Here is a 26,713-nt window from a genome sequence, read left to right on the forward strand (position 1 = left end):
TATGTATTTATTTTTTGAGACAGAGTCTTCTTGCTCTGTGGCCCAGGCTGGAGGGCAGTGGCTCACTGCAACCTCCTCCTCCCAGGTTCAAGCAATTCTCCTGTCTCAGCCTCCCGAGTATCTGGGATTACAGGCGCACGCCACCACACATGGTTAATTTTTGTATTTTTAGTAGAGACAGGGTTTCACCTTGTTGGCCAGGCTGGTCTTGAACTCTCGACCTCAAGAGATCTGCCCACCTTAGCCTCCCAAAGTGCTGGGATTACAGGAGTGAGCCATCACACCCAGCCTTGGCCCATCTTCTTCAAGCTGGCTTCTGAGTAAGTCCCTCCTCTGCTCCAAAGCCTCCCTGGGCTCCTTGTTACCCTCAGTTAAAAACTGTAGATGCCTTCGCCTAGACTCAAGGCCCTTTTGGGTCCCTCCTGAGCTAATTTCCCCTTCCTTTCTCCCTTATCCCAGGTCCCTTGCCTCCTCTCCATTCTCTTTCCAGCTTTTTCTTTTGCTGTTCCCTCTTCCTGGAATGCCTTTCTTGCAACACCCTGTGTTCAGCCTCTGCCTCCCACAAGGCCTACTTCAAATGCCGTCTCTTTGGCAATGTCCTTTCTGATGTGTTTTTTTGTTGTTGTTGTTGTTGCTGGGAAGCAAATCCCCAGCCCCCTAAAATCCCAAACCCCACTGTCATCTTCTATCCTTCCAGCAATTGTGATATGTCACAGGTCTCCCTCTTGGGCTCCTTGAGGGTCTGGTTCATTATGGTACACTCCCACTCCAGCACCCACTGTGGTGCATTGTACACAGTAGGTGCTCAATAAAAGCTCACCACGCCTGTAACCCCAGCACTTTGGGAGGTCGTGGGCAGATCACCTGAGGTCGGGAGTTCGAGACCAGCATGGCCAAACGGTGAAACCCCGTCTCCACCAAAAATACAAAAATTAGCCAGGTGTGGTGGTGCACACCTGTAATCTAAGCTACTCAGGAGGCTGAAGGAGAAGTGCTTTAACTCAAGAGGTGGAGGTTGCAGTGAGCTGAGGTCGTGCCATTGCACTCCAGCCTGAGCGACAGAACGAGACTGTCTAAAAAAAAAAAAAAAAGATTCACCAAAGGTAGGCTGGCAATGGAAGCTGGGATGCCCCAGAGCAAGCATCACCCAGGATCCCTGACTCTACCTGTCACTGTCAAAACTACCTGGTCTGTGCCCCATTCCAGTGTCACACGGGTTTTCACCCAGTGAACTCATTCCAGTGAACTCACCCAGTGCACGTCTGCATTGGGTAATGTGCTGTCTTTGCCAGGGAAATGGGGCCCCTGTCAGTTACAAATAGGCTCTGGAAGGCCCTCTGCCCTCTCTCCTTCTCCCTTCCCCCCTTCATGACCCCCCTCCTTCTTGTCTTCCTTCCTTTCTATTTTTAATCTTGTGTTTCTCTGTCTTTCAACATTTATTAAAAGCCTACTGTGTGCCAGGCACTGGCCTAGCCCTGGAGGCCAATTGTGCCAATGCGTCCTGGTCCCTGTCCCAGAGGAGCCCACTCCAGGGGGCTCGCAAATCAGCAGTTGCATCCTGAGTGGGCAGAGCCCAGATGGGGAAAGAAAGAGAAAAAGAAATAAAAGAAAGGGCGAGTCTGCTGGAGAGAGGCCAGGTGGGGATCCAGGCAAGGTGGAGAGGCTGGACCTAGCGCAGAGGTGGGGCGTAGAGAGTCTGTTAATTTCCTGGGGCTGTCATAACAAAGTGCCACAAACTGCTGGGTGGCTTAAAACAACGGGAAATGTATCCTTTCACAGGTCTGGAGGCCGGATGTCTGAAATCAAGGGATTGGCGGAGGTGGGTTTCCTCTGAGACTGGGTAGAACCTTCCCTTGCCTCTTCCTAGCTTCTGGTGGTGGCCTGAATCCTTGATGCTCCTTGGCTTGCAGTCGCTTCACTCTAATCCCCGCCTGTTGTGACATAGCATTCCTCTTGTGCATCTGTCCTCACGTGGCGTTTCCACTTCTTTGCTGTTTGTTTGTTTTTTTGAGACAGAGTCTCACTCTGTCACCCAGGCTGGAGTGCAATGGCACAATCTTGGCTCACTGCAACTTCCGCCTCCCAGATTCAAGTGATTCTCGTGCCTCAGCCTCCCGAGAAGCTGGGACTACAGGTGTGTGCCACCACGCCTGGCTAATTTTTGTATTTTTTAGTAGAGATGGGGTTTTGCCATGTTGGCCAACCTGGTCTCAAATTCCTGATCTCAAGTGATCTGCCCGCTTTGGGCTCCCAAAGTGCTGGGATTACAGGTGTGAGCCACTGCACCTGTCCCATTTCCACTTATAAAGCCACCAGCCAGATTGGATTAGGGCCCACTGAATGACATTATTTTAACTTGATTACATCTGCAAATATCCTTTTTGTTGTTGTTGTTAAGAGACAAAGGCTCTGTTGCCCAGGTTGGAGTGCAGTGGTGTGATCCTGGCTCACCACAGCCTCAAACTCCTGGGCTCAAGCAACCCTCCCACCTCAGCCTCCAGAGTAGCTGGGACTACAGGTGTGTGCCACCATGCCTGGCTAGTTTTATTTTGTATTTTTTTGTAGAGAATTGGTGGGGGGTGGTCTCACTGTATTTCCCAGGCTGGTCTCAAACTCCTGGCCTCATGTGATGTATTTTCAAATAAAGTCACGTTCACAGGAACAGGGGGTGAGGACTTCATCATATCTTTTTGAGGGATACAGTTCAACCCACAACAGAGGAACAGATGGTTCCACTGACTTTCTCACAGGGGACAGACAGCCCTGACCGCTGTTCTGGCTTTCACACATCAGGTCAGCGGATACCAACCCAGCCATGAGTCAGGGCTAATGACAAAGCCCTTTGTAGACCCCATACTTTTTCAGGGTGGACTGTCCATCAGTCCTGAGGCTGAGGTGGCCAACTTGGAATGGTGCTGCAGGTCTGGAGCCCTGGAGCCCCGGCCTTGGTGTCAGACCTGCCTGGGTATGCATCCTGCCTCAGTGGCTGCCTTGCTCTGTGACTCTGGCAGAGGCTGGTTGCACAGCTTCTTTGCATCTCAGTCACTTCCTTGGGGGAGAAAAAGGGATCGCCTATGTTTCCACATTGCACAAGGCTGGACATAGGGCTCAGTACCCCATGATCACTTATTAAAATATAAATTGTGTTGGCTGGGTGCAGTGGCTCACACCTGTAATCTCAGCACTTTGGGAGGTTAAGGCGGGTGGATCACTTGAGGCCAGGAGTTTGAGACCAGCCTGCCCAACATGGTGAAACTCCATCTCTACTAAAAATACAAAAATTAGCCTGGTGTGATGGCTCATGCCTGCAATCCCAGCTACTCAGGAGGCTGAGGCAGGAGAATCGCTTGAACCCGGCAGGCTGAGGTTGCAGTGAGCTGAGATTGCAACACTGCACTCCAGCCTGGATGACAGAGCGAGACTCCATCTAAAAAATAAATATATAAAACAAATAAAAATAAAATATAAATTATGTTAATAAAAGAGTTAATAACTATAATAATGCCATTAGAACAAACCAGGTGGATTGTAAATTCCAATGCAGTAATTTATATTCCTGACACTGTTGTCTGACAGATTTGTTCTGCTTGGATCCTTAAGGGCCTCAAAATACTGGTAACAATAATAAAAATAAATCATGCAATAGGCTGGGTGGAGTGGCTTGTGCTTGTAACCCAGCACTTTGGGAGGCTGAGACAGGAGGATTGTGTGAAGCCAGGAGTTTGAGATCAGCCTGGGCAACATAGCAAGACCCCATTTCTACAAAAAGCAAAAAATTAGCCAATTGTGGTGGCGAGTGCCTGTAGTCCTAGCTACCTGGGAGCCTGAGGCAGGAGGATCACTTGAGCCCAAGAGTTTGAGGCTGCAGTGAGCCGAGATCATGCCACTGCACTCCAGTCTGAGCAACAGAATGAGACTCTATCTCAAAATAAATAAATAAATAATGTTATTACTGGCATTTCTAGGCCTTTAGGGGCCCCAGGAGATATGATTAGTATGGAATTCCTTAAACTCAGAATATTATATTGCACACTAAGTTACATGTATCATTGATTAATAAAAGTGAGGAAGGCCAGGCATGGTGGCTCACACATGTAATCCCAACACTCTGGGAGGGTGAGGCAGAAGGAATGCTTGAGGCCAGGAGTTGGAGACCACTCTTCTCTATAACAAAACCAAAGGTGGGAGCAATTATCTCATGAATTTGGGATCAGTAACATCTTTTCCTATGAATAGTCTCAGCTACTGTCAGTGGTTTTTTTTCCCTTATTTCTCTCCATATGAATTAAAGGTCTCATGGGTGTGCTGCAAACAATATTATTTCTTGCCACAAAGAACATTATGAAAGTGCCGGCAGTGGCTCTAAGGGATTGGTGGGGTCAAACCTCTCTCAGGGTGATGGACTGTCCTGATTGCCTGGGACAGAGGGGTTTCCTCGAAAATAGGAGTTTCAATGCTAAAACCAGGATAGTTCCAGAAAACTGGGACAGTTGGTCACCTTAACTCCTCCTCACTCTACTCAGGCCAGAAGTTCACTCCTAGGAGGCAATAACCCAAGCCCAGTGAGAGGTTAATAGCTGACTGGTATGGGTTTGAATTCTGACTCTGGCACTAATTTGCTGTGTGACTTTGGGTAGGTCACTTAACCTCTCTGAGTTTTAGTCTAAAAGCTGGGAGGCTGAATATATTTGGATAAGGTATGCAAGCACTTGGCCTGGAACCTGACACAGGTCTCAAATAAAGAGTCTAAAATAAAGAGTCTCAAATAAATAGGTCTCAAATAAAGAGTCACTTGAAGCCAGGCATAGTGGCATTCTCCTCCAGCTATTCAGGGGAGGCTGAGGCAGGAGGATCGCTTGAGCCCAGGAGTTTAAGACCAATCTGGACAACATAGTGAGATCCTGTCTCAAAAAAAAAAAATTAAAAAGAGTCACCTGACTTTGGTTTCTGCCATTCAGGCCTGGATGCCAGCTCCTAGCTGGAAGACTGAAAGTCCTGTGCCCCAGGACTTTCTCTCCCACTGGGGATGCTGAATGAGGCCAGTGGTTAGAGCTGGGTGTGTCCACATCCTAGTCAGTCACACCCAGCCTGCATTGGTTTCTTGGTGGCCATCTTCCCCACTGGATATGAGCCCCAGGAGGGATTGGCCAACTTGTTTTTTGTTGGTGGTGGTTTTTGTTTGTTTGTTTGTTTTTGTAGAAATAGGATTTTGCCATGTAGCTGAAGCTAGTATAACTCCTGGGCTCACTAGATCCACCCACCCCAACCTCCCGAAGTGCTGGGATTATAGGCAGGCACTAATAGCAAGTTGGCTAGCTTGTTGACTGCTGTATGCTCAGAGCAGCTCAGAGCTGGGGGGCACAACAGGGATTTGGTGGATACCAAATTTTTTTTTGGATTAATTGAATGGAATCTCACGGTGGAGCAGGGAAGCCCAGGGCTTTTGTTGGGGCAGAGTACAGGCAGGTGTGGGAGGTGGTCTGGGATAGGGGGGCAGAAGTAGGAGGGGCAGGTAGAGACAGAGTGAGGCAGGCTAGGAGCCAGGGACCAGTAGGGATGGAGGGAGAGGGTGGAGGAGGGGAGAGACAGGCACTGGAGATGGGAAGGCTTTGGGGTCCCTGGGAGATGGTTTGAGTCCCTGGTCTGATACGTCCTGCGACGTGACCTCAGGCAAATCCCTTCCCCTGTCCAAATGTCTGTTCCCACATCTGTAAAATGGGACGGTAGTTATAACGACCTCAGTTATTGTGAGGAGTAATGAAGTCTGTGCAAGAAGCCCTTAGCCTGGGCCCAGGGCCTGTTGGCAATGCCCTAATGAGTGGCCCCACCCCTGCCACCTCCCTGTCTCTTCCTCCCTCTCTCTCTCTCTCTATTCTGATCCGGACACACCCTCTACCCGCCCAGCCCCCTACTCTAGTCCTACCACTTGCTGTGTGATCTTGGTGAAGTGATTGTCCCTCTCTGAGCACCCTTCATTGTCTCTAGCATGAGACAGTAACAGTCCCCAGGTCGCTGAGTTTTGGTGAAGATGGGTTGAAATAATGCCCTTAGCCTAGTGCCGGGCACACAGTCAGAGTGAGTAACTGTTGTACTCTGTTGTACTCCTTAGGATGATCACACACACATGCACACATGCACACACGTGCACACAAGCGCACACATACACACGCGCTTTTCCAGGCCTTGGTAGCTCATGGGAGTCCCTGAACCACATAGAACTACAGCATATAGCAAATAACACATCAAATCCCTGCCACCCCATTGGGCTCTGCCCACAGACTCACCCAGGCACCACTGTGGTCTCTCTTGGGTTCCCCCCACCCCAACCCCCACCCCAAATCACCACCACTGAGGCTGATTAACAAAAACACAACATCAAATTCCTTTACTTCTGAGGTCTCCCCTTTAAGAGGAGGCAGAAATAGAACATTCTTTATCGGGGAGGGAAAGGGGTTTAATAAAAACTGGTATAATTAGTTAAATACTGATCTCGGTTAGGCCCTCTCTGTGTGCATGGGCCCAGTCTTGGCTGGCTGTGTCCCCCCAGGGAGCCCCCCCTCACCCCGGGGTCTGAGGTGGCACCAGGAGGGGGCTGGGGGCGGCCAGCACCAGCGGCGTCCTGCTCAGCCCCTCTGCAGGGAGCGAGCAGGCAGGCAAGCCGCTGGGCGGTGGGACGTCACCACCGCAGGAAATCGCGAATGAACTTCCAGAGCTTGGTGACCCACAGGTTGGCGCCGAGGTCCATCAGGTACTGGATCTCGGGCGTGAGCATGCGCCGGCAGAGCTGCGCGTGCCGCTGCCCGATGCTCTTCTTGAGGTTGTAGCCCAGGATGGACTTGGTGCCCAGCGGCTGCCAGGGCTGCATGGCCTCGTCCTGGATGGCGGCGGCGTCCACGGCGTGGCCCCCGTCGATGCAGATGGTCCGCATGCGCTCGTTGGCATGGCGCAGGGCGGCCACTTCGCGGGCCATGCGCTCCCGCCCGAAGGCCTCCACCTTGCGCCAGAAGCTGGCGTTGAAGTGGCGGTAGAGGTGGGAGTCCAGCATGTTCCAGGCGGTGGCGCGCCCATACAGCTCCCCCGAGAGCCGCGGCACGGGCGAGTCGCGGCGGGCGTTGAGCTTGAAGTAGAGCACGTCCTCCAGCTCCCAGCACAGCAGGTCCTTCAGCAGCACCAGCGACTCGTCGAAGTACTCTTGAAGGAGCACCAGGTGGAAGCGACGCTCCACCTCCAGGATGTGCTCCTGCACCTGCGGGCTGCTGGGGTCCAGGCTGTTGTCATAGCCCAGGTCGAAGAAGAGCAGGTTTCGGAGGTAGTGGGCATTGAAGCCGTTGGGGTCGTAGTAGCGATCCGGGTCTTGCAGGAACTCGGCCAGCTTGTCGCCGGCCGAGAGCTTCCACGTGAGGGGCACCACCGGCCCGAAGTAGTGGAAGGAGGACTCGAACAAGCGGGCGGGGTCGCGGAGCACCGTGATGAAGATGGCGTTGGTCGGCACCAGGCCGCGCACCTCGTCGTAGTGGAAGCGCATGTGGTTGCAGATGATGTTGAAGCAGGCCCCGGGCCGATAGTCCTGCACCAGGCTGCGGGCGAAGAAGGTCGGGTAGTCGAAGTCATTGCGGCCGTTAGGGAAGGCGAACTTGAGCCGGTGCTTCTGGCCGAAGCGGAACAGGATGTTGAGCAGGGTGCTGCTGGCCGTCTTGTGCGTCTTCAAGAACACGATGTTGCGCCGCGGCTGGCACTCCCCCGCCGAGCCGTTGGCCTGGATCACTGCCTCTGGCTCCAGCACAGGTGGAGAGCAGGACGCTGCGGCCTCCGGGGTCCTGCTGGGGACAGAGAGGTGGGGAGAGCCTCAGGGGGGTGCTGGGGCCCTCAGGACTCTGGTAGGTAGAGAGGGAGATTATTGGGAACAGTGGTGGCAAAGGAGCTGGGATAGTGGGACCTGCGGGGCCTGAGTCCAGGCTGGGTGCCTGCGCAGGTGGTTTGGCCTCTCTAGCTTCATGTTCCTCTTCTGTGAAATGGGGACGATAACAGGCCCTATTCACGGTGTTGTGAGATGAGGCACACAGGCTCTCCTCTCATTCATGGCCACTGTGTTGCATGTACCATGAATCAGTATCAGCTTGGGCCACATGAAATTGCCATTTTATAGGACAAAAATGGTCAATTTTTGCAGAAATTTGCAGTTTCCTCTGTGTCGAGTTAATATCACCAACCACTGGTATTGCACCAGCTACAGGCTGTGCCGGGTCTGTGCAGAGCAGCCCCATGAGGAAACGGGAGAGCCTGGTTCTCAGGAGCTGGGCCTGGAGTCAGACCGACCCGTTTGAATCCATGTCCATGGACAGGTCGCCCCCACCAGGGCCCCGTTGGCATCTCAGATGATGCAAATCTGAGCCCTGTACAGACAGTGTTACCTGATTCTCATGCTCTATGAGGAAGGCTCTGGGGTTTTTTTTGTTTGTTTGTTTTTCTTTTTGTTTTGAGATAGTCTCACTCCGTTGGCCCAGCCTGGAGTACAGTGGTGCCATCTCGGCTCACTGCAACTTCTGCCTTCCGGGTTCAAGCAATTCTCCTGCCTCAGACTCCCAAGTAGCTGGGATTACAGACACACACCACCATGCCCAGCTAATTTTTGTATTTTTAGTAGAGATGGGGTTTCACCATGTTGGCCAGGCTGGTCTCGAACTCCTGACCTCAGACGATCTGCCCGCCTGGGCCTCCCAAAGTGCTAGGATTACAGGCGTGAGTTGCCATGCCCAGCCGAAAGGCTCTGTTTTTATCCCCACTTCACAGATGGGCACACCAAGGCTCAGAGTTACACGGCGAGCTCTGCCGTCAGTGGAATTTCTGTCTGGCACAGCATGGTGCAGGGTGCAGGGTGGCTACCCAAGATCACTGGGGCAGGCCGTGTGGTAATTACAGGGCCCCATGGGTGGGGTGCCATCCCTCCCCCACCTACACCCATCATCTGCCCAGCTGGGCCACTCACGTGGAGGCCAGGCCGGCATGCAGCGGGGGCACGGCATAGGAGTACACCAGCAGCAGGAAACTGGTGAAGAGCGCGCCCAGCACCAGCCCCTTAGCCATGGACTCCCAGGGCTTCTTCTGCGGTGGCAGCATCTCAGACACCTGCAGGGGCAGCACAGAGTAGGGCAAGTGTCAGGAAGCTGGCCCCAGGGAGCCCCCAAGGCTGCCCAGGCCTGGCAGTTGAGCCCTGCCTTTGCCTGCTCTGTGGCCCCCCAGCAGGGTCCAGACAGGGACAGAGAGACACTGGAGAGATAGACTGACAACCACCTGGAAAGAGACAGCCCCAGGGTTGCAGACAGAGACGGTGGGTGAAGCAACTCAAAGAGAGGTTGGGGAATGGGGCAGGGAGAAGGTTAAAATTTAAAAATTAAAATGAACCGGGTAGAGAACCAGGGCCCCAAACTTTCCACTCCTTTTAATTTTTAAGCTGGCTGATAAGAAATAAAAGAAAAAGAAACAGAAGAAAAAATAAGACAACTAACACTTATTACCTTATTTTTTAGTTATTTTTTCTTTTGTTTCTTTTTCTTGTATTTTTTATAAAAATATATATTTAAAACATTCTTCAATTTTACTTCAAATTCTCCCAGATCCTGAAGTTATCTTATTTTTTATACCTTTTAGGGCATCATAATGAAATTATTTCCTTTTTTATATTTTAATTTTTTAAAAATAGAGACACAGTTTTGCCACGTTGCCTAGGCTGGTCTCGAACTCCTGGGCTCAAGCAATCCGCCCGCCTTGGCCTCCCAAATTGCTGGGATGACAGACGTGAGCCATCGCGCCCGACCATGAAACACTTTTCTAAGGCAAAAGGAAAAAGCCTGGGCACAGTGGCTCACACCTGTCATCCCAGCACTTTGGGAGGATGAGGCAGGCGGAGTGCTTGAGCCAGGAGTTCAAGACCAGCCTGGGCATATGGTGAGACCCTATCTCTACAAAACAAAATTAAAAAAAATTCACCAGGCGTGGTGGCACATGCCTGTAGTCCTAGTTACTTGGAAGGCTGAGGCGGGAGGATTGCTTGAGCCTGAGTTCCAGTGAGCCATGACTGTGCCGCTGCACTCCAGCTCTGGATGACACAGTGAGACCCTGTCTCAAATAAATAAACAAATAAATAAGAAGGAAAAGAAGACCCTTTCCCCGTGCCCTGGGCCCCCCCTCCCCCAGGCCTGGGCCAGGGCTCTCTATAGGGAAGGCCAAGGGCTCTCTGGGGCCTGAATCCTTCACCTTTCAGAAGGCACAGCCAGCCCTACCTGTCCCCTGTGCCACCCACCCCACAGTGGTACAGGTGAGGTGCCCAGTAAGAGCCCAGGGCTCTTCTCTCCTCACTGGCCCTTGTGCCCCTGGAGTCTGTAGGGTGGCTGATGGAGAAACTGAGGCTCACAGCTGGGAAGAAGAAGGCTCAAGTCACACAGCTGGCCAGGCCTCTGCTCACACACCCACCCCCTTTCCAAAGCCAGCCTGTAGGGTTGCTCAGTTAAATTCAAATTTCAGATAAACAATGAATACAATTTTTTACGGTATAAGTATATTCCAAATATTGCATGGGACATAGTTATATTAAAAATTATTCCAAGGCTGGGCGCGGTGGCTCACGCCTGTAATCCTAGCACTTTGGGAGGCCGAGGAGGGTGGATCACCTGAGGTCAGGAGTTTGAGACAAGCCTGACCAATATGGTGAAATTCCGTCTCTACTGAAAATACAAAAACTAGCTGGGTGTGGTGGCATGCGCCTATAGTCTCAGTTACTCAGGAGGCTGAGGTTGAAGAATCGCTTGAACCCAGGAGGTAGAGGTTGCAGTGAGCCGAGATGGTGCCACTGTACTCCTGCCTGGGTGACAGAGTGAGACTCTGTCTCAAAAAAAAAAATTATTCAAACTTCAAACTAAACTAGATGTCCTGGAGGTTTTGTTGTTATTTCCTTATTTTTCATTTTTATATGTTTATTTTATTTTTTTGAGACAGAGTCTCGCTCTGTCGCCAGGCTGGAGTGCTGTGGCGCAATCTCGGCTCCCTGCAACCTTTGACTCCCTAGTTCAAGCGATTCTCCTGCCTCAGCCTCCCAAGTAGCTGGGATTACAGGCACACGCCACCACACCCAGCTAATTTTTGTATTTTTAGTACAGATGGAGTTTCACCTTGTTGGCCAGGATCGTCTTGATCTCCTGACCTCGTGATCTGCCCACCTTGGCCTCCCAAAGTGCTGGAGTTACAGGCATGAGCCACTGCGCCTGGCCCATTTTTATATATTTTTAATATTTATTTTATATTATTATTTTTGAGATGCCCAGGCTGGTATTGAACTCCTGGACTCAAGCAATCCTCCCACCTCAGCCTCCCAAAGTGCTGGGATTATAGGCATGAGCCACTGTGCCCAACCTGTTGTTATTTGTTTGTTTTGGGGGATGATCTAAGCGTGGCAACCCTATCAGCAGGGGACTGAGACGTGGACTGTAACGGGGGCCGTTCAGGCTGAGGAACTGGAGTCCAGGAGAGAGCTGCGGCTTGGAGGGCCTTCCCACCTCCCCTCAGCTGCAAAACCAGGTCCCCAAACTTTCTACTCTTGTCCCGAACTTTCCACTTCTGTCCTGGCTCACACTGCACTGCGCCCTGGGCCCCTGAGGCCAGGAAAAGTCACATGTGCTAATAACTACATGCATGCATTATCACCACTGTCCCTGGAGTCAGCCCCCCTGGGGGAGGGTCGCACACACTATGCCCTGGAAGTTATGCTGAGGTGGGAGGATTGCTTGAGCCTGGGGGGCAGAGGTTGGCAGAGGTTACCGTGAGCCAAGGTCGCGCCACTGCACTTCAGCCTGGGTGACCAGAGTGAGGCCCCATCTCAAGAAAAGGCAATAATTGTCAACACGTTAACAAATGTGTTAGTTAATTTGTTACTTAACACATTTAAGTAACAAATCAGAAAGCTTGCAAAGCGGAATAAACCCGGCAGCCATGGAGGGGCCCCAGCACCAACCTCAGGCTCTGGGACCCTCAAGCCTGTGTTTCAATCCAGCACTGTGATTTCAGACAAGCCAAGAACCCTCATGGAGTCTCAGTTTTTCATCTGTAAAATGAGAAAGCTGGAGGCGCCCCTAGCCATTCTCTGGAGAACTTTTCTAAGCAAAGCAACCAGCACATAGTCATCACTTAGAGTGTTATCTGTACCCCTCCTGAGGCCCAGGGGGCCTGCCTTCAACCCCAAAAGGAGTAGGGGCTGGGCCGCCCACAAAGCACAAACCTGCCTCAGCCTCAAGCACCCCTGTCAGCCTCCCACTTCTCAGAGACCCAGCAGAAAACAGGGCAGAGTCGTGGACCAGATCATAGTCCAAAACTCTGGGCCTCAGTTTCTCAGACTTAAAGATGAGGAGGGATTAGGATTCCTGTGGCTTGCCCTCTGGAAATCCCAAGGACCCACCCCGGCCCCAGCAGCCCCACTCACCAAGGTACCTTCTGGAATCAGGGAGGCTGCAATAGTGGAGGCGCTGAGGTTCAGGCCCAGCAGCAGGGGGCAGACCAGCCTCCCTGCCCCGCCAATCAGGCTCCACCTGGCCCCGCCCAGGACAGTTCCTCCACCCGCACCCCCCCAACCCCATTACTGGTACACTCATTCACTCATTCACTCACTGGTTTCATTCTCCCATTTGCTCTTTTGTTTATTTTTGAGACGGTGTCTCCCTATGTTGCCCAGGCTGGAGTGCAGTGGTGCGATCTCGGCTCACTACAGCCTCCACCTCCTGGGTTCAAGTGATTCTCCTGCCTCAGCCTCTCGAGTAGCTGGGACTACAGGTGCCCACCACCACACTCAAGTAATTTTTGCATTTTAGTAGAGCCGGGGTTTCACCATGTTGGCCAGGCTGGTCTCAAACTCCTGACTTCAAGCGATCCACCCGCCTTGGCCTTCCAAAGTGTTGGGATTACAGGCGTGAGCCACTGAGCCTGGCCCCCATTTGCTATTTCTCAAAGCTTGCCAGGCCCCTGCCACACGTGCTGGGTGCTGCCAGCCACTGAACCTTGGGCCATCCCTCCTAGTTTTACTTTTGAGCCCCTGTTAGGAGCCAGGCCCAAAGCAGGGGCCTGCCTCTCCAGAGCATCTAACTGACCCTACTCAGCAACCACTTAGTGGATACCACTCCACCCCCCACCCTGCTGTCAAGCCCATTTGGTAGATGGGAAAAGTGAGGTTCCAGGAGGTGACATAACTTGTCCAGGGTCATTCAGCAAAGCGGGGGCAGGGCTGGAATTAGAGCCCAGGTCTATGGAACTCCAATGTGCTGCTTCCTGCTTTGTCCATGGCAGCCCCTGCCTGGTGTGTCCTAAGCCCTGTCCCAAGCCCAGGGGAAGGAAGGAGGGAAAGTTGCATTGCAGGAAGTGGGGGATGTGGGGTTGGACAGGAAGCTCTATCCTGGGAGCACAGCAGGGTCCCGTCTCTGTGGGCTGAGCCTGCGGCCAGGATAAGGGGAGGGAAAGCAGAGGGGGCCCTGGTGTCCGTCCCTCCCGTGCCAGCCACCTGAGGGGTCCAAGGCTGGTTGTGCCCTTCCTGCCTGGCTACTGTAAACTTAGGCATGAAGCTATGAACCTCACCCTCCCTAAGCCTCAGTCTCCTCGTGTGTGCAATGGACACACAACAGCAAGATCAAGGCACACAGAGCGCTCTGTAATCACAGGCAGAGCCCCTGGGCAGACTGAGGTCGGGAGAGGAGCTAGCTGGCAGCCAGGAGCCTGGCTTGAGGGAGAACAGTCACTAGGCTATGAGATAATTTTTTTAAAAAGACAGGATCTTGCTCCATCACCCAGGCTGAAGTGAAGTGGCACGATCATAGCTCATTGCAGCCTTGAAATCCTGGGCTCAGTGGATCTTCTTGCCTCGGCCTCCTGAGTAGCTAGGACTACAGGCATGCACCACCATGCCTGGCTACTTTTTAAAAAAAATTTTGTAGAGATGGGGGTCTCACTCTACTGCCCAGGCTGGTCTCGAACACCTGGCCTCAAGTGAATTTCCCGCCTCGGCCGCTCAAGTGCATACCACCCATGCCCAGCTAAGTTTTTAATTTTTTGTAGAGATGGGGGCTCTCACTATGTTGCAGGCTGATCTTGAGTTTCTGGCCTCAAGTGATCCTCCCACCTCCACCTCCCAAAGTGCTGGGCGTAAGCCACCATGCCATGCCCTAAGGCTGTGAGACTGAGATAATGTACGTACCCAGGAGATCAACTCATATTAATTATTATCATACCATTGACTCTGACCCAGCCTTGGTTCACCGGCGTGCCAGAGGTGAGGTCCCTTCCATGCCCCGCTGCAGGCAAGCCTACTGGTGACTCATCCCTGAGCTCCCCGAGCCTGGCACCTGGTGAATGTGTGATGAATGACTTCCCATGACCCTCAGGGCAGAAGGTGTCCAGGGCTATAGAGCCCGTGCAGAGAATGTGGATGAGGACATGGTCCAGGCAGACAACACCTCACTGAGACACAGGAGAGATCCTGTGTAGGAGACCTACAGACGAAAGTAATACATGTGAGGCACATGCATGTAAAATCTCCCATGGGCCGGGCCCAGTGTAATCCCAGCACTTTGGGAGGCGGAGACAGGCAGATCACGAGGTCAGGAGTTCAAGACCAGCCTGGCCAACCTGCTGAAACACCGTCTCTACTAAAGATACAAAAAATTAGCCGGGTGTGGTGGTGCGCACCTGTAATCCCAGCTACTTGGGAGGCTGAGGCAGGAGAATTGCTTGAACCTGGGAGACAGAGGTTTCAGTGAGCTGAGACTGCGCCATTGCACTCCAGCCTGGGTGACAGATCGAGACTCTTTCTCAAAAATAAATAAATGGATAAAAAAAAATAAAAATAAAAATTGAAATCTGAAATGTCCCTAAATCCAAAACTTTTTGAATGCCTACATGACACCACAAATGGAAAATTCCATACCTGACCTCACGTGACAGGTCTCAGTCAAAGCGCAGGTTTATTTAGCGTCCTGAAGGGAAAAATAAAACTACCTTGAGGCTATGTGTATAAAAAACATACATGAAGATGGGGTGTGGTGGCTCATGCCTGTAATTCCAGCACTTTGAAAGACAGACACAGGAGGATCACTTGAGCTCAGGAGTTTGAGGCCAGCCTGACCAACATGGCAAGACCTCATCTCTACAAAAAATACAAAAATTAGCCAGGCATGGTGGTGCATGCCTGCAGTCCCAGCTACTGGGGAGGCTGAGGCGGAAGGATCACCTGAACCCGGGAGGTCGAGGCTGCAGTGAGCCATGATCGTGCCACTAAACTCCAGCCTGGGCTACAGAGCAAGACCCTATCTCAAAAAAATTAAAATTAGGCCGGGCACAGTGGTTCATGCCTGTAATCCCAGCTCTTTGGGAGGCCGAGGTGACTGGATCATGAGGTCAGGAGATCGAGACCATCCTGGCTAACACAGTGAAACCCCATCTCTACTAAAAATACAAAAAAAATTAGCCAGGCTTGGTGGCAGGCACCTGTAGTCCCAGCTACTCAGGAGGCTGAGGCAGGAGAACGGCGTGAACCCAGGAGGCGGAGCTTGCAGCGAGCCGAGATCACTCCACTGCACTCCAGCCTGGGCGACAGAGCGAGACTCCGTCTCAAAAAAAAAAAAAGCTTAAACAATAAAATCAACAAGAAAGAAAGAAACATAAATTCTTTATAAACATAAATGTTTAGACTTGGGTTCCATCTCCAAGATATCTCATTACATATATGCATATATTTCAAAATCTGAAAAATCTGAAATCCGAAACACTTCTGGTCCCAAGCATTTCGGATAAGGGATACTCAACCTGTACCAGCTGACCCTCCATCACAGGGTGCTGTGCAGATCCTCTGCATTCCACAGGGAAAGCACCCAGCCCGAGGCTGATGCAGAGCAGACAGTCACTCAGCAGGGCCTGCCATCATTGTTATCATCATTATCATCATTACATTCCCAGGGTCCCAGCCACAACCCCGTCAAAGTGTGTGCCCACTGGCCCACAATGGAGGCTTGCAGGCAGCCAAGTCCAGGGATGATCTCAATGTGGCCAGAGCCTCCTAGCCTCAGGGCCAGAAGACAAAGAGGCAGGGAGGCTCAGCCTCAGAGAGGGCAAGGATACCTTCGGGGTTACACAGCCCAGCAGCAGCAGAGACGGGACTAGAACCTGGGTCTCCCACCTCCTCCACCCACAGTAGTGACAACCGCAGGCACTCAGGATGGACGGTCCCCCCATCACCAGCCCACTCCATCTATTCCTGCCCTTCTAGATTATGCCCATCACATTGGCCTGCATCAGTGCAGACAGCTGGCAGCAGGCCAGGCCCAGCCATCCTCCTGTTTGGCTGAACTGATGCCCTCCAGGGAATGAAGGAGAAACAGGACTTATTCCCCCACATCATGCACAAAGGGAAACTCAGCCCAGGATGGTAAACCTTCTGGCTTAGAGCATCACCACCAGGCAGGTCTCAGGGTATCCTACTTTCCCTGTAACCCCTGTCGTGGAGCAAAAGAGACACACTCACCTCGGGCTGTGGCTGGCTGCCCCTTTCCACCCACTGCCTGAGCCACGTCCAACTCCCAGGCTGCCTCTGCGGTCACTGGGAGATAGGAATGCTCCAATGACACCCAGCAGCAAGCTGGCTGGCTCCCTCCCACTCCAGTGGTGTGAATATTCATGAGTTTGCTTCCTGGGGATAGCAGGTGGCACACCCCAGTACCCTGCAGGTGTTGCCCAGGCCTTCTGCCTCCACTGGACAGCCCTGGCCAGTCCTCACCTCTCTTTGGACCCCAACAAGCAAGCAGCTCTTTCATCCAAGGGCACAGAAAGATTCCAGGTATCCTTGGGCCAAGGACACAGCAACCACAGACGCCTGCAGAGAGCCCAGAACAGGCTCTAAGGCTGAGTGAGGCACAGAGAGGTGCAGGTGGGCTGGGGTGCCAGAGGGCTAATTGCCCCACCTATTGCATTTCATTTAAGTCTCACAGCTGATGCATCAAGCACCTCTGTTAGTCTACCCTCCTGGTAAAGAAACCAAAGCTCAGAGAGGTAACGTCACCTGCCCAAGGTCACGCAGCTAGTAGAGGGCAGACAGAGCTGGAGTACATACGCAGACTTGCCAAACTCCAGGGCTTAAAGATGCTGAGACACAACCAGGGACCAAGGTTTATCTAAAATCTGTGGGAACCCAGAAGAATGAACAACTAACTCAGCCTGGAAGGCTTCCAGGAGGCAGAGCATCTGACCAGGGCTCAGAAGATGGGTCTGGCAAGATTTCACTTCCTGAGCTCTAAATCTTTCATCAGAGAGGGTGTCCTGCCTCTATCCCTGGGTGAGGGATGGTGATACCCAGACACTCGACCAGCTCTGCAGGATTTGGGCTGATTGGAGATGCAGATCTTCCCCAAGGCCTTGGCAGGAAGAGGCAGTTCTAGGTGCCCTGGCCCTAAGCCCCAGGAACCCTAGGACTCAGTTCAGACACTTGAATCTTAGGTTCAGATCAATTGTCTCAGCTTTGCCCATGGGCAGAGGGTCTCCTTGTGCCCAGAAATGCCTCCTCCATCCTCCCTTCAGCACTGCTGCCTAGAACCCCATCATGGACCAGGCAGGTGTCACCATTTAGGGACCCAGGTGCCACCATCAATTAATAATGATCATTATTGTGACAGTCATTCATCCCACACTAAGCACTTTCATAGGCTAAGCAGCTGTCAGCCTCTCCCAGGGAACAGCAGGCATCCTCACTTGCTCTGAGTCCCCCTTTCCCTCAAAGCCTCACCAGTCTGGGAGCAGCCCCCAAGCACCCACGAAACACCAGAGCTTAAACTGCCACAAGGCAGACCAGAGTCGCCTTCTCTCTAGGTGCTGGAACCAGGTTTGGGACATGGTATGGAGTTGTTTTATCCAGCCTAACATCCCATTGACCTTCTGCCTTTTGAGCTGAGCTAGAATGAAGACAGCTTTCTGAGGGTGAGTCAGGGCGGAGCTGGCATCAAACCGCAGGGGCTGCAGTTTATTAGCGTGGACTCTGAACCCAACACGGTCCACTTCTGTACTTGGGACCTGTCATGCATCATACAGCCTCATAGTCCTCTCTGGGGAGCTCTTGTTATCACCTCCATTTTATAGAGGGGTGAGAACTTCATCTAGGTGAGAGTGAAGTGCAGGCTTTTGAACAAGAAGTGAGATCATGGCTGAGGAGGTGAGCAACTAGCCAAGGGAAGCAAAGATTTCCAGAGTAGGGAGCACTGATGGTAGACCTGTGCTTCCAGCCCTGCCAGAGGGGTCTCTTCCCAGAGTATTGATGATAACATCTTTTTTTTTCTCTTGAGACAGAGTCTCGCTCTGTCGCCCAGGCTGAAGTGCAGTGGCGCCATCTCGGCTCACTGCAAACTCCGCCTCCCAGGTTCATGTTATTCTCCTACCTCAGCCTCCTGAGTAGCTGGGACTACAGGCGCCCGCCACCATGCTCGGCTAATTTTTTGTATTTTTAGTAGAGACGGGGTTTCACCATGTTAGCCAGGATGGTCTCGATCTCCTGACCTCATGATCTGCCCACCTTAGCCTCCCAAAGTGCTGGGATTACAGGCGTAAGCCCCCGCGCCCAGCCGATGACATCTTTGGCTGGTTCTCTACCCCCACCCCCAGGAAATTTTTATTTTATTTTATTTTGTTTGAGACAGGGTCTCACTCTGTTGCTCAGGCTGGAGTGCAGTGGCAAGATCTTGGCTCACTGCAACCTCTGCCCCTTGGGTTCAAGCAATTCTCCTGCCTCAGCCACCCAAGTAGCTGGGATTACAGGCATGCACCACGGTGCCCAGCAAAAACTTTTTCAATGATAAAAGCAGTATACTGAAAAAAAAAAATTCAAACAATACAGAAGAGTATAAAGAAGATGATTAAAAGAACCCCAACCCCAGAGGTCATCACCATCACAGGATTTCTGGCCATATATTTATATAGATGATGGAATGGAAACTGTTTTTGTTTTTTTGACACAAGGTCTTGCTTTGTCACCCAGGCTGGAGTACAGTGGTGTGATCATGACTCACTGCAGCCTCAAACTCCTGGGCTCAAGAGACCCTTCCACCTCAGCCTCCCAGGTAGCTGGGACTACAGGTATGCACCACCACGCCTGGCTAATTTTGGTATTTTGATTTTCTGTAGAGATGGGGTCTCGCTATGTTGTCCAGGCTGGTCTTGAACTCCTGGGCTCAAGTGGCCCTCCTGCCTCAGCCTCCCCAAGTGCTGGGATTACAGGTGTGAGCCATGGAGCCCAGATGCACGTGCTTCTTTGGGGACATATTTTGTTAACTTGCTTTTTTCCCACCTATCGATAAATTGTGGACATCTTGCAGCCACGATGTTTTTTGTTTGGTTGTTTTTTGTTGTTGTTGTTTTTTGAGACAGAGTTGCACTCTTGTCACCCATGCTGGAGTGCACTGGGGCAATCTCGGCCCACTGCAACCTCCGCCCCCTGGGTTCAAGCAATTCTCCTGCCTCAGCCTTCCAAGTAGCTGAGATTACAGGCACCCGCCACCACACCCGGCTAATTTTGTATTTTTAGTAGAGACAGTGTTTCACCACCTTGGGCAGGCTGGTCTCAAACTCCTGACCTCAAGTGATCCACCTGCCTCAGCCTCCCAAAGTGCTGGGATTACAGACGTGAGCCACCGCGCCCAGCCCGTGATAGTTTTAAATTGATCCATCCCACAGGTATTTACTGGGCACCTGCACTCCAGGACTAGAGTTCATGATAACCCGGTGCAGAGAACTCAGGGCTCACAGTCCTAACTGGGGAGACACAGGAACACACAGCTGTGAGGCGTGTGATGGACAACAGATTGTTTGAGGCTTGCAGAAGCACGAAGAAAACACCTGATCCAGCCTTGGGGCGGAGACAGCAGTATCAGGAAGGCTTCCTGGGGTAGGGGCCTCTGGTGGCAGAAGCTGTTGTGTGGTCTCCAATTTCCAAAGACAGTCCCCTTTTCTCCATGGCAGCACAGCTAGACTATATTTCCCATGCGCCCTTGCAGTTCAGTGTCCTCACATAACTGGGTCCTGGCCAATGATATGTGAACAGAATGCCAGCTGATGAGGTTAAGTGGGTGGACCTTTTCTGTGGTCTCCTTTCCCATTTACTGGATGAACGGGGTGGTCTCCAAGGATCTGGGCATGGGCAGAGCTGGGAGGAGCCTAGGTCTTTGCATCTCCACCCACCAGACACTGACTGGATTTCAAGAAAACAAGAACTGTATTAAGCCTTTTAGAACTTCAGGTTTGTCTGTTATAGCAGCTAGCGTTAACTAATATGCCTGTTACCCTAGAATGAGCCACACAGAGAGAAAAGCACATGCAAAGGCCCAGGGCAATTGAGAAACAAACTTTCCACCTGGCTGGAGTGTTTGGTATGTTTGCGTGTAATAGGCTGGGTGGGCAGGGGAGAGACTACAGAGACAGCCAGAAACTAGGGCAGGGTTAAGAGGGACATGCAGAGGCCTGGCGCAGTGGCTCATGCCTGTAATCCCAGCACTTTGGGAGGCCAAGGCGGGCAGATCACCTGAGGTTAGGGGTCCGAGACCAGCCTGGCCAACATGGTGAAACCCCGTCTGTACTAAAAATACAGAAATTAGCCGGGCGTGATGGCAGGCGCATGTAATACCAGCTACTCGGGAGGCTGAGGCAGGATAATCGCTTGAACCTGGGAGGCAGAGTTTGCAGTGAGCAGAGATCGCGCCACTGCACTCCAGCCTGGGCAACAGAGCGAGACTCCATCTCAAAAAAAAAAAAAAGAGGGACATGCAGGGCTTTCAGGAAGCATGCTACTGAGTCTCACCTAGATCCTGTGGGCTGTAGGGAGAGACCCACAGGAGGGTCTTCAGCAGAGGAGGGAGCAGATGGGATTCCCATTGGGCTACTGGGTAAGAAATGAACTGTAGGGATGGGGAAGGAGAGGGAGGAGCAGGCCGGCCTCCATAGTAGTTGTTACAGCTGTGCAGGTGTGACCTGGAACAAGAAGGCTGGGGAAGTACCAGAGCTGTCTGTAGACCATGCAAAGGTAGCATTCTATTGGCAGCAGGGTATGGAGGAGAGGAGGGAAGAGTTGCTGTTGGGTGACTGGCTGGCTGGAGGTAGAGCTAGTCCCTGAGTCTGGGAGGCTGAGAAAGGGCCAGGTTGAATGCTGGGTGAAGCAGGTGGTGTCTGGTTCTGTTTAGAACACACTGAGTCTGAGGGATGTTTGGGATGATCATAGAATGCCTGAAGAGCAGTAGGAGCAAAGAGGGGAGTCTTGGGGGAGGGAAAGAGGTAGGCGGGGAGCTGGGCACCGAAGTGGGAATTGAGGCCATAGGAGTAACTAGAGTCACCAAGGGAAGGGTGAGGAAGGACAGGGAGCCTGTGCTTACGGAGCAGGGTGAAGAAGAGCTCCCTAAGGAGACAAAAGAGGGCAGCTAGGGCTGTATCAGAGTCTGCAGCACCACTATTCCCCCATAAACCATTCCCCAGCCGGGCACAGTGGCGTGCGCCACCCAGCATTTTGGGGAGGCCAAGACAGGCAGATTGCTTGAGCCCAGGAGTTCGAGACTTGCCTGGGCAACACAGTGAGACTCCATCTGTATAAAAAATTTAAACATTAGCCCTGTGTGGTGGTGCACACCTGTAGCCCCAGCTGCTCAGGAGGCTGAGGCAAGAGGACCCCTTGAACCCAGAAGTTCAAGGTTACAGTGAGGTATGAACGTACCACTGCACTCCAAGCCTGGGCAACAGTGTGAGACCCCATCTTAAAAAAACAAACTCCAAGAAACAAAAGCCATTCACCAACTGAGGCACATCCATGCTGTTTGCTCATATGCACATACAGGAACAGGGCTCTGGCAGAGAAGGTGGTGGGGTGAGGTATCCCAGGGCTGCTTTCTGTAGCTGGAGTGGAATCCCATCGGGATATGGAAGGAGCTTTCAAGAGTGGAGCAAAACAACTCTCCCTATGGTGTTCGTAGTGCAGATTTGACAGCAGCTATTACAGTTCTGAGTGTGCCTGTTCTCAGACCCAGCAATCCACCTGCAGGAATATGGTTTAAAGATAATCTAACAATCAATCTGAGATGGGCATATAAAAGTGGCCACTGCAGTATCATTTCCTCCAGTGCTCACAGAGCCTTTACCCCCATTTAGAAGATGAGGAAACTGAGGCTCAGAGAGATTAAAAAAGAGTTGCCTGACCGGGTGCGGTGGCTCACGCCTGTAATCCCAGCACTTTGGGAGGCCAAGGCGGGTGGATCACCTGAGGTCGGGAGTTTGAGACCAGCCTGACGACATGGAGAAACCCCATCTCTACTAAAAATACAAAAATTAGCTGGGCATGGTGGCGCATGCCTTTAATCCTAGGCTGAGGCAGGAGAATCACTTGAACCTCGGAGGCAGAGGTTGCAATGAGCCAATATCGTGCCATTGCACTCCAGCCTAGGCAAAAAGAACGAAACTCCGTCTCAAAAAAAAAAAACAAAAAAAAAGAGTTGCCTAATATTAAGCCTGGAATGCACTGTTTATGGAATAAACTTATTCATGTAGAGAAAAGTTGTACATTCGTACATGTGTATAAGGGTCTGGAAAGACACCCAGTTAGAAATTGTAGCTCCCTGGGGAGTAAGCCCATTCACTTTCTGGAACATATTTTGATTCTGTGATGATACACACACACACACACACACACACACACACACACACACACACACACACACACTCTTTACAAAACAGCTTATATTACTTTGGAAAGATAAATAAAGATATTTCCACTTTGAAAATCTGCAGCCTGGCTGGAGGAAGATGAGCCCCACCTCTCCTCACTGTGTGGCCGAGGCAAGACACTCTGCCCTCTCTGAACCTCAGTGCACCAAGTGAGGAAGGGGCAACAGGGGCCTGGGACTGAGAAGGAGCTGGGAAGTGTGGGTGGCACAGCAGAAGGGGTGGATGGGATAGGTTAACCCTCCATCCAGGGGTACTGCGGAAGTGACTTGCAAGCACCCAGAAGCTTCCTCAATCTGAGCCCCTCTAGAATGGGGTGCTGGAGCAGAGAGGGGGAAGACCACCCATTGGAGCATTTCAGCTGGATCCCAACTCGCTGGCTCAGAGGACCACTTCCAAAATGTCAGCCCAGACATCTGGCCCCTGCTGTGCCCTAGCCTGCAGGGGTGGATGCAGGTGGTAGCTGGCCCAGCAGTTGAGAGAGGATAATGTTCTTTGATGATTCAGAAAGCACTTTTTGAACTTTCGGGGTCATCTCTCTCTGCTGTTTCAAAGGGCATCCACGGCCGGGCGCAGTGGCTCACGCCTGTAATCCCAGCACTTTGGGAGGCCGAGGCGGGCAGATCACGAGGTCAGGAGATTGAGACCATCCTGGCTAACACAGTGAAATCCCGTCTCTACTAAAACTATAAAAAAATTAGCCAGGCTTGGTGGTGGGCGCCTATAGTCCCAGCTACTCGGGAGGCTGAGGCAGGAGAATGGTGTGAACCTGGGAGGCAGAGCTTGCAGTGAGCCGAGATTGTACCACTGCACTCCAGCCTGGGTGACAGAGCAAGACTCCGTCTCAAAAACAAAAACAAAGGGCATCCATGCCTGTGACCTTGACAGACACTCCCAGTCTCCTCTGCTAGCCCCATGTGATGTGTGGGGAAACTGAGGCTCAGTTTTTTTGCCTACGCGGCAAAGCCAAAATGAGGAGCAAGGCCACAGCTCTTCCTGCTACACTGCCTTGTTTGGGTAAATCACCCCGCTTCCTGAGGGGGGGATTTGAGTAGCCTTAGAGAAGCGCTAACTGTGGCATTGCAAGTCACAGCTACACCAAGAAGTCAGTCACTTTGTCATTAGCTCCAAAAATGCTGAGAACCCCAGAGCTGAGTATGTAGGAGTTGATAATATCAGTCTCTGTACCTTACAACATGCCTGAAATATTTTTTAAGGATTCTTATGCGCTTATTTGCCTAAAACTATGTAACAAGATAAAGGTTTGTGAAAAGGTATTGACACTTGCAATGCACAATGCCAGAGATACATACACCCACCTCTCCATTCCTGGAAACTCCCCTGGTAACAAATGCTGGCTCCACCACCCCCCAAGCTGGGTGACCTTGGGCAAGTGACTTCCCCTCTCTGAGCCTTGGTTTCCTAAAAAATGGCAGGTACTATGATGCTTTCACAGGCCTGCTGTGAGGCACGCAGAGCCCTTCACACACTCAGCGTTAGCTCCTCTGATTGTATTGTGATCCTCCTAGATCCCACCTGGTAGGGCAAGCGGGCTCTGTCCAGACTTCTAGAAGGATACCATCCCCATCCAAGGAGCCAGAACTAGCAGGAGGGAAGGCAGGCATCTTCTGGGCCCCCACTTCCTCCCACCATCACCCCTCACCTGGAGATTCCAGCAGTCCCCAGCCTGATGACCCCCATGGGCACCTGTGTTCCATCCTGCTCTGCCCTGTTTGGAGTCGTGTGGAGCCCCTAAAAGGGCTCATCCATATTCCTCACCCAGTCAACGTGAAGCAAGGAGCCCTTCAGGAGCCTGCAGCCGGGCCCAGAATTCCATTTGTGCATCACTCTCTCAGGTTAATCATTGCCTCTTTCACTGGATGGCACACCCAGTCCCTCAGAACACAGTGGGAGGGGCTGTGGGGGACACACTCCTCCCTTGCTGGGCGACAAGAGGGCATCGGACCCATTAAGGGAAGGGGATGCATGGGGATTAGGCATTCTCTGTCCACAAGGAGCTTCCTCCAGGAAGGGCTCTGCCTGAGCAAGCAGGGAATAAAGCAGGCTGAGGTGGCAGCTGGGAACAGGGCTTCGTTGTCTCTGTTCCCGGGGTAGCAGCCTGCTCACCCGCTGAAGTGTCAGGCAGAGCTGGGAGCCAGGGAGGCGAGGGGGGGTGTCCAGAGCTGAGGGTTTGGGGCAGCCCAGGCAGATCCAAGAAGGCAGGACCCCAAAGGAGCAGAGAGAGGTCATGGGTTGGGCTGGGGTCCTGAAATGGGGGCCAGGGCAAGGCTCCTATGATTTGGAGTCAGCTCAGCTACCTCTGAGCCATGTGACCTTGGACAAGTCATTGAATCTCCCTGAGCCTCAGTATCCCCCTCTGGATAATGGGGATAGGTAGCAATGCCTCCTTCACAGGACAAGGAACAGTGCATACACAGTGACTGCTCTGGCCCAGGACTGCCCTCCTGTGCCCCCTGTGTGGGCCTGGATGAGCCTCACCCTCTCTGGGCCTCAGGTCACCCCGTCAGTAAAGGAAGAGATTGGGTTTTCCCAACTGGAATGGACAGTCCTCTACACCTCTCTCCCCTCTGGAGGATTCTCATGCACCTGTCACCGCAGCAGCCCGGGGATCAGGTGTCAGGCATGCTGCCTTCTCTCCCTTTCCTTCCTCCTGGTGTGGGTTACAGCAGCCAGACATGCCCATCACCTCTCTGGCTCTGGGCAGCTGGGCGGGGCAGTTCCCACTGGGCAGGGCTCGGTCTGTAGTGTGCTCTGTGCTGGTACCAAAATGCTGGCCTGGCACCGAAGGGGCAGATCAAGCTGGACCCCCTTCCTGGGCACTGGGCTAGGAAACAGGAACTGTAGGATTTCCTATAGGACCCCTCCTGGATGCCAGGGTTTGTCCCACTCTCCCAAACCTCTCCTTGGTGGCTTTGCTTCCTCTGGGGTACAGGCCAGGGCCTTCCCCCAGCAGAGGGGATCCATCCCTTACTGTGGTCTCCGGTTCCTGCTCTGATCCCCTTTCTAGGAAGGGCTGATGGAGACAGGGAAGATCTCTGCCCCTCCTCCCCTAGGGCTCTGGCCACTGTGTCCAAGATTAATCATTAACGCACTCCCAGCTCCAGCCCAGCCCCAGCAGCCTGCCTTCTGCCCCACCCATCCCACCTTCAGGGACTGGGAAGCCCTGGAAGGGGGGTTGGGGGACAGGGGAAAAAACCAAGGGCATGGAGGGCACCAACCTGCGCCCTCCCTGGCCCCTACCAGGCCACCCTCTGGCAGTGGGCAGGGGTACCCAGCGCTTAGAACAGCGGTGCTGCACTCCTACTCCCCTCCTCCGGCGCGCGGTCCCAGTTTGGGGGTTAGCGTAATGTGGGCGGTATCCCCAGGGAGTAGACTGAGGCAGGGCTCAAGCTGGCAGTGGGTGCTGGAGCCCGGGACGTACCTTGTCCCCGTCCTCCTCCGCCTCAGCGTGGCTGGCTCGGCCCGGGCCGCGCCGCCCGGGCGCTCACTGGGCGGCGGGGCGCACCCGGCCGGGCCCCCCGCTCCACCAGGCCTGGTCCATGCCCCCGCCCCCGCCGCCGCTGCCGCGCCGCGCCCGCTCCCGGCCAGGTGCGGCCGCCAGCCTGGCCCAGCCTCCGGCGCCGGGGCCAATGGACGCCCCGGACCCCAGACCCCTCCCCGCCCCGGGCCGGCCCCCTCCCCGCCCCGTCCCGGCCCCTCTGCGCCCGCCCGAGACGCACAGAAGCCGCATTCAGCGCGCTGGGGCGCATCGCTGCGCCCCCGCCGCCGGCCCAACAAGGCCCGTTTGTCTCGGACGCGCCAACGGGGCCATTGTCCCGCCCCGGCCCTCTGGCTCAACGGAGCCCCCAGCCCAGAAGACTTGAGGATGCCCAGGCTTGGTGGTGGTGGGGAGGGGAGCCAGGGCTCTGGGAAAAAGGCGGCGGGCGGA

The 26,713-nt window shown here is 53.0% G+C and overlaps 1 protein-coding gene across 7 annotated transcripts; it reads right to left on the reverse strand.

Annotated features, from left to right (window-relative positions):
- Window positions 1-6,358: 6,358 nt before the first annotated feature.
- Window positions 6,359-26,336, reverse strand: GAL3ST1 (galactose-3-O-sulfotransferase 1). Of its 7 annotated transcripts, XM_063603072.1 has the most exons (5): window positions 26,207-26,289; window positions 14,957-15,005; window positions 10,023-10,116; window positions 8,987-9,126; window positions 6,359-7,817 (listed from the first exon to the last, which is right to left on the reverse strand). In XM_063603072.1, exons 3-5 carry the CDS (start codon window positions 10,071-10,073, stop codon window positions 6,677-6,679), a joined length of 1,332 nt encoding a protein of 443 aa, XP_063459142.1. In that variant the 5' UTR covers window positions 10,074-10,116; window positions 14,957-15,005; window positions 26,207-26,289; the 3' UTR covers window positions 6,359-6,676. The 7 variants fall into 7 exon arrangements, with proteins under 7 accessions (XP_063459142.1, XP_063459143.1, XP_063459145.1 ...); XM_063603073.1 differs by lacking the exon at window positions 14,957-15,005 and having other exon boundaries at window positions 26,207-26,334; XM_063603075.1 differs by lacking the exon at window positions 10,023-10,116 and having other exon boundaries at window positions 26,207-26,280.
- Between the last annotated feature and the right edge of the window lie 377 nt (window positions 26,337-26,713).

This window comes from Pan paniscus, chromosome 23 (assembly GCF_029289425.2).
Source record: "Pan paniscus chromosome 23, NHGRI_mPanPan1-v2.0_pri, whole genome shotgun sequence".
NCBI lineage: Eukaryota > Metazoa > Chordata > Mammalia > Primates > Hominidae > Pan > Pan paniscus.

What these genes read in the sequence shown, in the direction of transcription:
- GAL3ST1 (XM_063603073.1), bottom strand. Translation starts at nt 10,073, where the DNA reads ATGGCTCACTGGAACTCAGGCTCAAGCAATCCTCCCGCCTCAGCCTTC. An exon ending in CTCCCGCCTCAGCCTTCCAA is followed by an intron (nt 9,127 to 10,022) that starts GTAACTAGGACT and finishes CTGCCCCTGCAG; the next exon opens with GTGTCTGAGATGCTGCCACC. An exon ending in CATGCCGGCCTGGCCTCCAC is followed by an intron (nt 7,818 to 8,986) that starts GTGAGTGGCCCA and finishes TGTCCCCAGCAG; the next exon opens with GACCCCGGAGGCCGCAGCGT.